Source organism: Microtus ochrogaster, chromosome 19, assembly GCF_000317375.1.
Source record: "Microtus ochrogaster isolate Prairie Vole_2 chromosome 19, MicOch1.0, whole genome shotgun sequence".
Classification (NCBI taxonomy): domain Eukaryota; kingdom Metazoa; phylum Chordata; class Mammalia; order Rodentia; family Cricetidae; genus Microtus; species Microtus ochrogaster.
The window spans coordinates 60,371,931-60,387,719 of record NC_022021.1 but is presented as its reverse complement, the minus strand read 5'-3'; the positions used below and the strand labels follow the sequence as shown (position 1 = coordinate 60,387,719).

General features: G+C 34.8%; 1 protein-coding gene across 1 annotated transcript in view; it reads left to right on the top strand.

Annotated features, from left to right (window-relative positions):
- Window positions 1-15,789, top strand: part of Ndufs4 (NADH:ubiquinone oxidoreductase subunit S4) — a 110,301-nt gene that overhangs the window by 27,691 nt on the left and 66,821 nt on the right. Inside the window, exon 2 of the mRNA XM_005356818.3 lies at window positions 2,301-2,379. Within this exon, the coding sequence (XP_005356875.1) occupies window positions 2,301-2,379 (79 nt within the window). The remainder of the gene's footprint in view (window positions 1-2,300; window positions 2,380-15,789) is intronic.

Sequence of the window (15,789 nt, the reverse complement as noted above, 5' to 3'; positions counted from 1 at the left end):
GTAGACCAGGCTGGTCTCGAACTCACAGAGATCCGCCTGCCTCTGCCTCCCGAGTGCTGGGATTAAAGGCGTGCGCCACCATCGCCCGGCTTAGAGCAATCAGTCTTTTTAGAAACATAAAGAATGACATCTGGAAACGGGTAAAATGCTTTGCTCACAGAGAGCTAGGAAATTGTAAAGCCAGGGTTAGAAATAAGACCTCAATTCCCAGTTACATACACACACACAGACAGACTCACTCACTCAATCAATCACTCATACGCGCTCTCTCCTCCTTCCTTCCTCTCTCTCTCTCTCTCTCTCTCTCTCTCTCTCTCAGTGAATTTACACCCACACAAAAAATAAGTGAGTTGTATACTTTAATAATGGTAGCCAATAATTACAAACATAGCTGGCAGAGACTTATCCTTTGGGCCGAGAATTAATAATATTAATACTTTAGATATCTGGAACTATGATTGGTCCAATTACAAAAATGTAAGTGGTTAATTGATTCTCAATGCTGTCTTAGTTTTTGCTTTTAACAGTGTAGCACTGTTAGGATCACTGGTGTATAAAGATCTTTTTAAGATACCACTTTCATTTGTTGGGACATATATTCAGTAATGGGATGGCTACATCAAATGATAACCCAGTGTTTAATTTTTTTTATAACTATCCAAAAGGATATGAAGTAGCACGTTGTTGTATTTTGACTTGTATTTTCCTAATCCTTAGTAATCTTGAACATTTTCATTTACTTATTGGTCATTTATAAATAGATAAATACTAATGTGTTCATTCCCTGCTTTTATTTTGTTTTGTTTTATTTTTTTTTTTTTTTTTTTGCTGCTAAATCTTTGTAGACTTGGGAATTATTCAGTGTATTGGTCTTGCCCTTTTGGAAACTGAGTCTTTACTATCTTGTAAATACTTTCTCCTTGCTTGCTATCTAGTATCATGTTATAGTGCATTTGGTTTAAAAGATTATATACTGCAGGTATATTCCTTAGGGTTAGGAGAAATGCTGCATTTCAAATCAGGGCCTCGAGCTTCCAAGGCAGATGCACTGCCACTATACTACACTCTTTCATGGCTATAATTATTATTGTTACGTTTATAATTGACTCTGGCTACTTAAATATTTGGTACTAGAGAACATTTTCTCCTGCATATTTATTTATTTAGTGTATAGCCTAGACAAATATATATTACATATGATCCTTTATGTAGGCAATTTTAATGAAATTAAATACATGGATGTATTATTTTAAATAAAAATTAGCATCCTGGTAGCCATGGTGATGCCCATCTTTAATTCTACCTCTCTAGAGGCAGAAGTGAGGAGATCTCTCAGTTTAATGGCAGTGTGGTCAACATAGCAAGTTCAAGACTAGCCAGGACTGCATAGTCTGAATGCATATCAAAAACAGAAAAGCCACGGAAAAAATAACCCTCCCAAACCCAGAAAAAGTTAGAATCTTTTGATCTCATTGCAATATAACACATCTTAAAAGTTTTCTCTTATAAAAAAAATTAAATTGTGGGCCTGGAGATGTAAATCAGCCTGTAGAATGTCTGCGGAGAGTGCAGAAACCCTGGATCAGTCCCCACTACTACAGAAACTGGCACGGTAGTATGGTAGTTAGAGTACCAGAAGCTCAAGAATGGCTTTATCTACTGTAAAGTAGTTCAAGGCTAGCTAGAGTGTTTAAGACCTAAGTCAAAGGAAAAAGAAGACATGAAAGGAATTGCTTTTGTGCCCTACTTCCAACCTAATATTTCTGTTTAAATATTCAGACTCTTTTCAGTTTTGTGAACAAGATAGTGGACTAGACTAACACTAGTTAAAGTAATCGTTCAAATAATTTCTGTTTAAATTGCTTCTAGATTGAGAGTAAAGAAGCTTGTTCCTATAACTGCAGACTCCCCTTCCCTGATGCCGTCATTTAGGAATCGGCATTTCAGAACAGTTGATAGTATTTTGCATGCTTTTGCCTTGTCTTGACAAACCAACACTGTACCCTCGTAGAGATCAGCAGTCCAGCTCTTGTCATTGGTGTGGCCTTTCTGTGAGAGTCTGCAGACTGACGGAAAGTGCTGCCTGTTGTGAACTGTCAAGTGAGAGTCTGCCAGCAACTCAGCAGACACAACTAATTGGGGAGAGAATGGGCTTTTGTGCCGTCTTCTCTTTCTTTCTTTCCTTTCATTTTGATTTTTAAGAAGACAGATACTGTTAAAGTAGCATGTTTATGTAAGTCTGTCTGCTTCTCTCTCTTCATGGCAAAGATCATTATTTAACTCCAAGTCTTGCACTGCAGGTTGTTGAGCACATCCACATGGAAGCTGGCACAGGACCAAACTCAAGACACACAGCTTATAACAGTTGATGAAAAATTGGTAAGGATTTCCTACAACATGTTGCTATGAGTCTGCCACTGGGATTGTTTTTTACAATAAATTTTTCAGTATAGTGGTCTGAGTTCTTCTAGGAAAGTTATATACAGACCTTAAGATTTTCACAGTAAAATAAAAAGTTGAATACTATATGTAAGTACTAAGAAATTAAGGAAAGGCTTCTGTTTTTGAAATGCTGGTGAGCGGTAATTGGAAGCTTTATTTTGAAATAAATATATTGTTTTCTAAGTTACATTTCTATTTAAGTTTTATGATACTTACCAGTGCTCTCTAAATTAAATATTTTGGGTTTTTATAGAACCATGAGTTTTATGATACTTACCAGTGCTCTCTAAATTAAATATTTTGGGTTTTTATAGAACCAATGTTATTATCACTGTCTTTTTGTATGTGTGCCCATAAACAATGCGTTTCTGCATACTAAATTATTGATAGCAACAAATGAATAATAGTAATGTTTTTCCATCATTAGTCAATAAAATTTTTGCAGCCATCATTCAAAAATATCCTCAGTGTTTAGATGCCGTTTGATATAAAGGCTTATATTATATAACAGAACAACTTTTGAAATGTTTTCAAAACTACTAGCACAAATATATAATAGTAGAATAAGTATGCATTTTGTTTATTATGTGGTTTACAATATAAATGGAAGTGTCTCTTCATTACCCCTTCCTAGACAAACTCTACACTGAGCTCCACCCCAGCACCACCTTTCTAATGATGTATTTTTTAATCACTCGACTTTGTATCTATGAGCATGATCCAAACATGCCATTCTGAAATTCCTGTTTATACTACTAAAGATGATAGATGGATAAATAATAGAAAAGTAGTAGATAGTTTGGAAATTCCTCTTAGACCTCAGGCTAACTGGTTTTATTCAGATTGTCTGTTGGGCCTGTCTGTTGACACTGCTATCATCTTAGTGTAGACAGTGTCATGTGATTGGTCTCCCCATGTGTTTTCATCTCCTTCAGATTCATTTTCCCCAGCATAGTTAGAATAGATTTTTCTTTGTTTATTTATTTATTTTTTTTGAGACAGAGTTTCTTTGTATAACAGCCCTGGCTGTCTTGGAATTCTCTTTGTAGACCAGTCTGTCCTCAAACTCTCAGAGAACTACCTGCCTCTGCCTCCCAAATGCTGGGATTAAAGGCATGTGCTATTATGCCCGGTGATTTTTTTTTTTAATGTTGGTTTTATCACCTCGTATGCATAATTCTTTGGTGGTTTCTCTTGCCTTGAATGTTAACTTTAGAATTCTGATGACTTTCAAGGCCTTAAATAATTTAGTTCCTGTCTTTCTTTCTAGGTTTGTTTTGTACCATTTGTTTATTGAGGATTCTGTAGACATGGAACTTGCTATTCTTTTTTCTTGCATTCAGAGATCTTGTTCCCTTACCCATATGCTTTGTACTAACCCCAGGTTTTTATTCAATCACCATCTATTCAGTTTTAAAACATAATCAGATACACTTGTTTAGTCAAGAATAAAAGAAACAAGGTAGTTGTGTGTATGAAGAACAGGGCTTTCCTATGCCATTTATTCTAATCTATAGTTAATGACAGCACTAGTGTTTCAATTTTCCTGGCCATTTCATTGAAACACAGAGATTACTGTATTGTTACAGTTTTATTGTTTATTCAGATTTCATAGAGTTTATTAATAGTGTCTCTTGGTTCTTTCAAATTTAAAAAATAAATTTACATATTACTCAACCAATTTGTATATTACTCTAAACCTGCAGTTCACAAACTGAGGGTCGCAACCCTGTGGGGGGGGGGTCAAATAATTCTTTTACAAGAATCACATATCAGATACCCTGCATATCAGATATTTCCATTATGATTCATAACAGTAGCATAACTACAGTTATGAAATAGCAATGAAACTAATTCTATAATTGGGGTCACCACAACAACATGAGGAACTGATTGTATTAAAGGACCACAGCATTAGGAAGGTTGAGAGCCATTGCTCTAAACAAACCATTGCGCTATTTAGACATTTAGCGTGATGCTTTTGAGTAACATGCCACAAAATTAGTTGTGTACTGCTGATGGTTTTTGGTCTATGTACATCACCCCCAGCCTTGTTACTTTTGTTGAAGTATGTCAGTCAAATGCTAGTACAGTATTCTAGCAAGAATCAGCTGAATTCCTGCATATAGTCACAGTTGGAGTAGTATTTAATATGGGTAATCAGCCCCTAAATTAGAATTTTAGGTATTTATTTTTATATTCAAATTATAACACTTAATAATCTAATTGGTAACAAAATAATGCTGGGTTTTCATATCTTATTCCTACACAGCTTCTGAGAAGGATTAAATAAGTAGTATAATGAGATGATCATGGGCTCAGAAGAGCATTTACAAACAGTATTTAGAATTGATTATGTTTACATTTTGAACAAAAAGGATGATTATACATATATGCTATATGTATCAACATTAATGATAAAAGTATTTCAGAATGTAAAGTAAATCTCATGAATATTTTAAAGAATATGGAGCTATCACTTTAATATCGCTATTATAAATAATATAAAACAATATAAAGAATACAAATAATATAAAGTAACATTAAACAATTTATTATGCCGGATGCCACCATGCCTTTAATCCCAGCACTAAGGAGGCAGAGGTAGATGGATCTATGAATTAAAGTCAGCAAGTTTTAGGTTAGTCAGGGCTACACAGAGAAACACTGTCTTGAAAAACGAAAAAGCAGCTTATTATATTGGTATACTTTTTTCTCTATTTGGTTAGTTATTAATTTTTTATTTGTGTGTGTGTACATGTATATACGTGTGCAACATGTGTGGGAGGGCACCCATAGAGGCTAGAAGAGGGCCTCATCCCATGAAGCTAGAGTTAGAGACAGTCGTAAGCTATCCAACTTGGGGACTAGGATCTGAACTCAAGTCCTCTGGGAAGGGCAGCAGCACTTTTTAACTGCTGAGTCATCTCTCCAGCCCCTTGGTATTCTTAGGGCTACATTCTTATCCCTTGTATGCTGTCTTTATTAACCACCCATGATAGGTATCATAATTATATTTGTACCTTAAATTAAACGAAAGCTAGAGTCTTAATTGAAATAAACATTGTCCATTATCATGATTTTATGGATAGCCATTATAGTTTCATAGTTATTCTTATGTAATATAAGTTATAAAGTAATACTGACCTAGAACCCAGGGCATGAACTAACTTGATTCAGATCCATTTTACTGAGCTCTTTTTAGTTTCTGAAAATGGATCCTAGAAATTCAACAACAGAGGATAGCTTTAAACATCACCTACTGATTCTACAGAATATGGTTAGTTTTAGTTTAAAAAAATGTTTAACATTTTCTCCTCAGAGAAATCTTATAGGAAAATCCAATAAGTAAAATAGATAAAAGATGATCTATGAGGGGTCCAGGGTTGTAGGCCAGACAGGGAGGGCTACTGAGCCTCAGGACACAACATCTAAGGGGATCTAATGGAAGAAACTGGGAGGCATAGTCTAATCTTGTACCTCTTTTAGTGGACTTAACAATTATTTCTCTGACTTAAAAAAATTACAGTTAATTAACCCTCGTTTCCTTGCTAGGCTTCTGTTCATATTATTTATGAGCCATAATTATTAGAAAGCTGTCTCTTAGGTGGTTGGTTGTATATTCCTACAGGTCCAGTATTTAGGAGGTGGAGGCAGAAAGATTTCAAGATCATCCTTGGCTATATAGTAAAATTGAGGTCAGGATGGGCTACATGAGACCCTGCTTCAAGAATCAAACAAACAAAAATCCAAGCAAACCAAAAAGCGCTTTCTTAAGCCAAAAGTATAGTCTTTTCAGATGATGAGAAAATTCTGTACTTCTATGCAAAATTAAAACAAACAAAAAGTCCCCCTTCATCTGTACCTGTGCCATACCCAAACGTAACTCCAAGTTTTAGATATAAACTTGTGGCACTGAATTTCTAACTAAAATATAAAATTCCTGGAAGAAAATGAAGGAGATTTTTGTAGCTTCGGGTTAGACTAATATTTTTTAGATGTGACACTAATATAATAGTGTTGAATTTATGGTTTTTAAGAATTATAACACTGGACTTTCTCCCAATTAAAAATGTGCTTAAAAAAATGTAAGACAGTACCTACAAATTGTCCTATGACCATTAGCTGAGACTGTGATCCACGTGTGCACACACACATACAAACATGCAGAAACACCCCCCCACACACACACCCCCACACAAACATGCAGAAACACACCCACACACACCCACACACACAATAAGTCAATTAAAATGTAACGAAAATAAGAGGCATGGGCCTTAAGGGGAAAAAAGAAAATGATAAGACACAGTTAAGTAAAATGTATTTGTTAAATGTATTTAATGGAAATTATATCCAGAAAATTTATGCATATCTTATGTCAGCCTCAAAGGCTATATGCTATCTAATTCCATCGATGTTCTAGATATCAGAAAACTATAGTTAACAAGAAATTTATTAGTGGTTAGCAGGGTTGGATGTGGGTCAGGAAGAATTAAATTGAAAAGAAATGAGGAATTTTGGAGAGTGAGGTAAGTATTCTTAATTGAGATGGTGAGCCTTTTGTGAAAGCCCATATTTCTATTGATTTGTGAAATAAACAAAAATCCACAGAACTGTGCAATAACAGTAGCACATTTTCCTGTTTCTAAACTATCAATTTTCAAAAAGGGTATGAAGGTCATTTCTTAAACTTTTTTTTTTTTAAATTAACTTGTGTCAGTTGTTCTAAGGTCTTCCCAAATCATATGTAGGGCATGCCATATATTATAGGTCAGCCCGTCTGTGTACTGAATCTGCTGCCAGCTTTTGGGTCTATTAAATTGAGACCTTAAAGGATGGTTGTAGGTTTCCTTGCAAAGTGAATTATTTTCATAATCACACCATCTTTAATTGCCCTTCTCACTGTGTTAACAGTTTACAAAGAGATAAAAACCTGAACAATTGAAGGGTGTAACTGGTCATTAAATCCTTCTGTTCTTTGCAGCCGCAGTTTGAAATTCAGGAGCTAGTTTATGTGCGGAAACTGAAAAATTTGTAAAAATTTAACTTTTAACCCTGTGTACCTATCTTTTTATGTTTCAGGGAATAAAACAAATTGTGCATAGAGTATTTCTGTTATTCACCAGAGCTCAGTGGTCATCCTTAGGACAACCATGTGTGCTTTAATATTGTTACTGATGGACTTAGCCAGATGACAGACTGGGTATTTAGTCACGCGTATTTGCAGACATTTTCCCCAAATGAACCCACTAACTTTAAGAAAATGTTGTCTATGGTGAACTTGAGCTTTTAAGTGAAAATTAGGATTCTTTTTTAGTTAAAACATACTTCTAGTGTGCCTGTGTGGGTGTACGCACGTGTGCCTGTGTGAAAGTGCTCTAGAAGGTGGGGAGTGAGTGTCAGGCATGGCCTCAGGTGTTCCCACCTTTGTTTGGAGGTAAGCTTGATTGCTAATTTGGCTGTGTTAACTGGTTACAAGTCCCAGAAATCCTCTTGTCTCCACTTTCCTCTGCTGAAATTACAAGCACACATCATGTTTGGCTTTTTACATGGCTGCTCGAGGAGCAAACTAAGGTTTTCTTGCTTGCTTGGCAAGAACTTTACTGACTGAGCTATTCTGAAATTTATAATTGTTGTAGACTTTGGTTCTGCTGCTGACCTGATTAAATTTGATGCCTTTGTAGTACTTCAATCCTATTTCAATATGATTGGAATTTACAGCAACAATTGTTTTTTAAAATTTTTAAATTTTTAAAAATGTGGTAATAAGCCAGGCGGTGGTGGCACAAGCCCTTAATCCCAGCACTCAGGAGGATCTCTGTGATGTCAAGGCTAGAATGAGTTCCAGGACAGCCAGAGCTGTTACACGGAGAAATCTTGAAAAACAAAAACAAAAATGTGGTAATAAAATGTTTGGAATATGTATTTGATATATATATATGTATATGTATCTATATATATTTCTGTGAATCAGTATAACCAATACATGATGATTCTTGGATAAAATTTTAACTATAACACAATGAATTATAACCAGATATGAAACTATTAGCATTATCAAATAATTTATTTTTCTGATTAATGTCTATTTGAAAATGCATTTTTTGTATTGCAACCAAAGTACCTATATTAGAATGCATGAACAGATGTCAGAATTCATCTGCCTTCCATTAAACTAGATGTCTATTAAAGATAGCTTCAAAAATGCAACTATATCTCAAGTATATACTAAAATTTTACTCAGTTAGAATGTATCCCATAGTAAATATCTATGGCTATGGCTTATATAAGCAAGAGTTTTATATATAGCTTATATATAACAAGATCTTGAAACAATAACAGTAGTCATCCCCCAATTCTTTTATTTGGGTGAATTATCTCAGAGCTTTGAATGATTTCCTGGTAATTTATCATCTTGAGTACTTTGCAATTGCACTGAATCTCTTTAGAATGTTGTCAACTTTTCTTGTGCCACTGCACATGTGGTTTATGCAGGGTGTGGTGGCAAGTGTGACCTCCCTTTTAACCACAGCAGTTCTCGAAGGACCTCTTAAAATTTAGCTCTCATACATCTTTATGTGGGTCTCATGGAGCGCTAGGAGCTCATCAGCTTTTGTCTGTTTCCTCCAGCTTGAGCATAAACCAGTTATTATTTCTGACTGCTGTTCTCTGATTCAAGTGAAATTTTTCTTTTTAACTAGTGCTTCCTATGTGTAGAATTTGCTATATAGGTTATAAATTAAGGCATCTGTATAGTGTCTGGTGAATGTTAGTATCATAAGTACAAAAAGTGTCCCCCCCCCCCGTATCGGTTGTATATTGACATTATATACTCTGTCCTTCTTAAGGCATTGGATGTCTGCTAGCACTACTCTAGTACAAAGAGTCATCTTTCATTTGGAACTACATACAATGGAATTGTTATAGAACAAAATCTGGGAGTAAAGTTGTTTCCCTGGGCTACTATTAATAAAGACTATCATATTAGAATGTGGTGAAATTTTAAGGAGTAGAAGCCGTTTCTTGTTTGTTGAGTATAAATTTCTTATCTTTTCACTAATGAAGATTAAAATATCAGATATTCAAAATATCCTAAAATAATCTTATAAAGTTAGTTTAGGAGTACGTTTTTTTTTTTTTTAATTTTTTTTTCGCTTGCACCGTTTTTATTTCCACGCACGTGGTACTGTGCACAGATGTTGAGGGAAGCTTGCAATGGCTGCTCTGCCCTTGGTTTCTGTGAGAGGAGGGGCCGGCCATGGGGGTTGGGAGACCAGTGCCCTTGCTGTGGAGCTTATGTGGAGAAGCAGTTTGTCTCCCTTGATGCCTCCTCTTCACTCCAGTCTCCTTTTGGTAAATTTAATGAACACCCAATTAAATGAACATGTTGTCTTCTTATTTTCCCTTTAACTTTACAATAGAGAATGTAAATTGTTAATGTTCTTCAAAGAGTTTGAGTAGCTGCTTTCTCCAAGTAACCAAAGCATGAATTAAACTTACATTTTTAATTTTTAGAATCATTTTAGTGTACTGATTGTTTATTTGTCAACATTTTTTAAATTAACAAGTTACTACCCCATTAAAAATCTATCGACAAAGATAGAAAGTGCTCTATCAGAGTCGTCTCCACGCCTATTGTAAGTACTACGAAGGAAGCGCTAATATTTGAAATTAGCAGTTTAGTTTTATGAAAACTGTTGGTTGTCATCTTTTTTCACCAAGTGCTCGCTGGATGTTGTCACATGCCACACATGAGGCCTCTGTATTTATCCTGACATTTGAGGTACTTTTTATTTATATGCTTAATTATCTTGTTCATAAACTACTTAATGTCATTTATTTGTAACTTTTATGAAGATTTTATGATTACATATGTATCTTCAACTTAAATGCCTATGAAATAAGGAACTTTTAGTAATTTATAAATCTGGCATCTTTTTTGAGGGGTACAGGATTGGGAAAGGCAGCAGTAGAAATGTCTTTATAATATAATTCTACTAATGTAAAATGCTAGCATTTTGGACATTTTCAGTTGCCACTATTATTTTTATTAAAAGTAGAGTATGCATGAAAAATAATCATTGTTAGGTTTTGCCGTTTTGTTTTTATTAAGTTCCTTACAAATTGCAGTAAAATAGCAGTTAGAGCTGTTCACTGGAATTGTTGCTGTTTGGTAATGACCACATGACACTGGCAGCAATCTTAGCTGGTGAGACTTGAATATTACCGTTTTGGATGTATTTAAGCAGCAGCTTGTATCTGTAGAAATGTTTTTGTTGCTTCATTTTAAATATTCTCATAACTTTAACTTTTTCTAATACATTTTTAATTGAATAATCTTTTTGCAAACCTTCAAAAGTAAAACAAGTAGATATGTTGTAAGTATTTGTGTTTTCCTCTTACATAGTATAAGTTCATGAGTGAAATTTCTAACTTAGATTTAAAATTGACCAGTAACAGTGACCTGTACTGAGAGATAAAGCTCAGTTGAAGGCTTCCATTTTCTTTGACTGTGTGCTCCCTTCCCCTGCTAGGCTCAGCTTTCTTTTGGAGATGGCAGCACTATCTCTGCCAGATTATAAGTAGTGTCTGCAGTCGGGCTGTGCAGCCTTCCAGCATCTCAAGTGTCTGTTTTGTCTGCACTTTACGCACACACATTCTTTTGCACAATTTCAAGGCTTTAGTCTTGAGCACTGGGTCAAAGGATATGTCCCTTTGAAGGGTAGACAGGAGGTTTTTTAAAAAATGTTTTATTCACTAAGTAATATTTCATTTTACATCAAAGAATAGCAGTCTTTGTGAACCTACCATGGTGGCAGTTTAGCATGTGGGTTTTTCTCTTCTTTCAGTAAATATAGATAATGTTGCTTCAAGTAAATAGGACTGTTAAATTTAAAATGTAAAGAAAAGGCATTGGCTGACTGTAAATGTTACTTTGCAATATCATTTACGTTTTAAAAGAAATGTAGTATTTTAGAGTATATTTCCCTCAGCTACTGAAAACAATGATGAGTAGCCATGAAAAACTGCAGAGGTAGTGGTTATAATTCTTTGGAAGTGAGGGTAGCCACCCTCAGTCAGCTTTTTTAGTATTATAGATGTGTGGCCGTTATTAGGAAAATATCAAAGACTCAAGCAATGAGACATGTTTTTAGGCTTACACTAGAAGGAGAGTTTCTTTCTTGTACTATTTGCATGGGTTAATTAGTGATGTAATAATCATGGAATGTGATTATACTTATAAGAGTATTGCATTTCATATTTGAATCATGATATATATGCACACCTAAGCATAGGAATTAATATGAAAATTGTTTTTCTGTTTATTTGTAGATGTGGTGAAATTTATGGAAAGTTTATCTAAATAGAGTTAAAGTAGAAATGTTTTCACTCTTTATAGCATGGCAGTCTTAAAGCAAGCACAGCTAACATGTACATCTTATTTAAGAATAATGATCATTAAGTCTGACTGTTTATATATAATTCTTTGTAGATAGAATTCTATATATACGTGCAGAACTTTATTTCCAAAATGTTTCCAAAAATGTTATTCTAACATATCATTAGACTGTATGAAACTTACACTTTTGAAGTGTTACAAAGGAAATAAATGTTAAAAATGCTAGTTTTTATATATAGACAAGACCCATTAAAACTTACAGAGTCGCTATATTAAATTGCTGGAAGAACAAAGGGTCTTTCGTCTACAGTATTCAGCCACCTCTATTTTCTGTGATTCTTCAGCAATTAAAGCAGATTATTTTCTTCTTTCTTCCCACTTAGAACACTTGAACAATGCTGAAGAATTGAACTGACTGGAATGTTTTATCTTACAAAAGATTTAAAGTCCTATGCACCAATTAGCAAAATACAGTAAAGGTTTAAACTGCTAATAGCCACAACATGGTGAATGCAGAGACCCGGAGTATGCGAGGTCCGTGTAACAGCTGTCATTGTGGTCTCTCCAGAAGAGTAACTGTGTCTGCTCTTTTCTTGCTTTGCTACCTGCTGGGTATGGAGATTTTGAATAGTACTGGACACTTGCTTTTAAGAATTCAAATTCTTGAAGATTATATTGTCACTTTGGCTCTCATTAAATTAGAGTTGATAATATTTTATTTGGATTTCCACAAAGTTTCTTTTGCTGTTTTGAGGACAGTTCTAGTGTGAAAATATCACTCCTTTAGTAACAAATCCAAAGTGTTTGTGCTTGTGTTATCTCCTTGCAGCAAACTGCTTTCCAATAGTTTTCATTTAACCAAATATAACCAACCATTCTGTATTTCTACTGCCTTTAAATACGTGTTTATTTTGGTTTTGATTTGGATTGGTTTTGATCTCCTTGATAGTAGAAAATGTTTTTAGTACAGCTTTTTGGTCAATTTGCCAAATTGAAAAGAATTCATCTAAATTGCCACTAAACAATTTGTATCCATTGTTTTGTAGTAGTTCTCAGTAAATTAGGGGTAGGAGGAGGTAAAAATTTGGTTGTAGCACGTTTTGGTGACAATTATTTTTCCTTTCTATATTGTATATCCCAGGTAATACAATGTAGAATTAGAGCAAAATAAGAAGAATATAGGCCTCAAAGTTTGAGGCTAGCAAACTTTGTTTCTTTGTTTAGAGTTTATAATTTTATATGACCTGCTCTTTGCTTTAGTTCTACTCTCAAAAATAGTGCCTACAAGATTACGAGTATTCATGTTTTACAAAGTGGGTATGTTTTTAAAATTAGCAGGGATGTGGAAGCTTTACTGTATTAAATGTGCTGTGTCTCCACAAATCTGCGTCTTTCTGAACTATACTCTTCTAAAAATGTGTGAATGGGTTCTGTTCAGTTGCTGTTTCATGTTAACACTCTTTTTTTTTTTTTTTTTAAAGATTTATTTAGCCGGGTGGTGGTGGCACACACCTTTAATCCCAGAACTTGGGAGGCAGAGGCAGAGGCAGGCGGATCACTGTGAGTTCGAGACCAGCCTGGTCTCTACAAGAGCTAGTTCCAGGACAGGGCTCTAAAGCTACAGAGAAACCCTGTCTTGAAAAACAAAACAAAAAAAAGATTTATTTATTATGTACACAATATTCTGCCTGCATGTATCCCTGTGGGCCAGAAGAGAGCACCAGATGTCATTACAGATGGTTGTGAGACTCCATTTGGGTGCTGGGAACTGAACTCAGGTCCTCTGAGAGGGCAGCCAGGGCTCTTAACCACTGAGCCATCTCTCCAGCCCCTCATGTTAACACTCTAAAGGCTTCCAGTTTACTGAATGTTAGTTAATAAAGGCTTCAATTTTTGTCATGCTTCCTTAGACATAAACAATTTTAGTTTGTTTGTTTGTTTGTTTGTTTTGTTTTTTAAGTAACACATGGGATACAGATACACCAAAATGCTAGGCTGGGATTACTAATTTAAGATGAAGAACTAGGGATCTGATTACTTGGTCATTGCCTATATTATATAGTGACTATTGAGTGTACATTGAGTAAAAAAATTCTGTCCATGAAAATAATTTAGCACAATTAACAGTGCCAGCTTGTTTACATTTCTGATCCTTAGTCATTTCCTGTATCTAAAATGCTCTTATTTTAGACCTCACTTAGATGAATTCTTTGTCATCATTTAGATTTTAGTTTACATGTGGCATACTATCAAAGTATGTTGACTCAGGTCCTCAAACTTGGCAACAAGTGCCTTTTTCCACTGAGCCATCTCATTGTTTCCAGAAACATTTTTCTTGTACTGTCATGCCTGAGACTCTGTTCCTCTGTGTATAATATTCCTGTAACTCTTGTCTTCAGTATTGGCTTAATAGCCACAAATAGCTGTAGTTTGCAGTTGTCTTAAAATGTCTTTATTTCTCCATCAGTTTTTAAAAGCTAGTTCTTCAGGATTTAGCAGTGCTGGTTGGCACTTACTTGCTTTTGTGATTTGAAATTGTCATTCTGAGCCTTTCCTGTCTTTTAGGGTTTCTGATGAGAAATCTAAAGTGTTCACCTTTGTAAGTTGAGTTGACATTTTTCTCTCATAGCCTTTATTTTTTTCTTTCCTTATATTTTTGACATATTGATTATATCATTGATAAGTTTTCTAGTCATAGCCGGGCGGTGGTGGCGCACGCCTTTAATCCCAGCACTCGGGAGGCAGAGGCAGGCGGATCTTTGTGAGTTCGAGACCAGCCTGGTCTACAGAGCTAGTTCCAGGACAGGCTCCATAACCACAGAGAAACCCTGTCTCGAAAAACCAAAAAAAAGTTTTCTAGTCATGTCTGTTGGAGTTCTAAATGCCTTTTGTACTTGAATGTCCATTTCGTGCCCTATTGAATGTTGTATTTCTTCAACTATATCCTAACATCCTTTCGTGTGGTCATGCTTTCCAGTGTGTTTTTATTTCACACAGTGAGCTTTTCATTTCTAGCATTTTACAGTTTTTCTTAATCTGTTTTCCTTGTTGAAATGTTCTCATATGCTGCTGACGTTTTCATCTCTGTTGCTGATCTTCTCATCTATTTTCCCAACTGTTTCATCTGTTGCTGGCTTTTCTTTCTTGGTCCTGTATTGAATTCATCTGTTTGTATCCGTTTTGAGTTTTTTCCTAGTGAACTTTTGAAATTTTCAACTCACATTATATCTGCTTCAGTATCTTTGGGTTCATTAGTTGATGAGCTAGTCTTTTATAGTAGTCCTGTTGCTTTGCTATTTTGTATTTTCATCTTGTAATTTGTGCCTTCTGTTTGGATATCTCTTCTACTTTTATTCTTGGTTCTTCTAATGGAACAGCCTACTAGTATATACTTAATCCCACTTAAGTATTTCAGAGAAAAGAAAACAAACTGCTACATCAAATTAGTTAAGTGTGGAAATACTGTTACAATTGATCAAAAGCCACCTAGTACTATCAATGAACATAAAACATAAAGTGGTAAAACTAATACAGAGTATAGTTTTATATATATGACACAAAAGATGTTTAGGGTAAAGGAGGAGGCCAGCAAGGGGGAAAAACAGAAGAGAAGCAAGATTAAATAAATGAAAGGAAAAGGAAGACAAAAGAGAGTTTGAGTAAAAGGAACCAGTGGTTTATCAATAATGAGAACACTTAAAAAATAGGTAACTATAAGAAGTAGCATTAAAAAATAAAACACAAGTTATAAAAATGACACAAAAAATAAAGAAGGAAAAGAAAGCAAAGAAAAAAAAATCCAGAAAATCAAAAAGTTGCCCTATAATGGAAATAATAAACACTTTTCAGTGAATAAATGAGAAATAAAAAATGAAAACAGAAGATTGGGGTTTTGTTTTTGTTTTATAAAATAAGGTTGGAGCACCGGACTGAGCTCCCAAGGT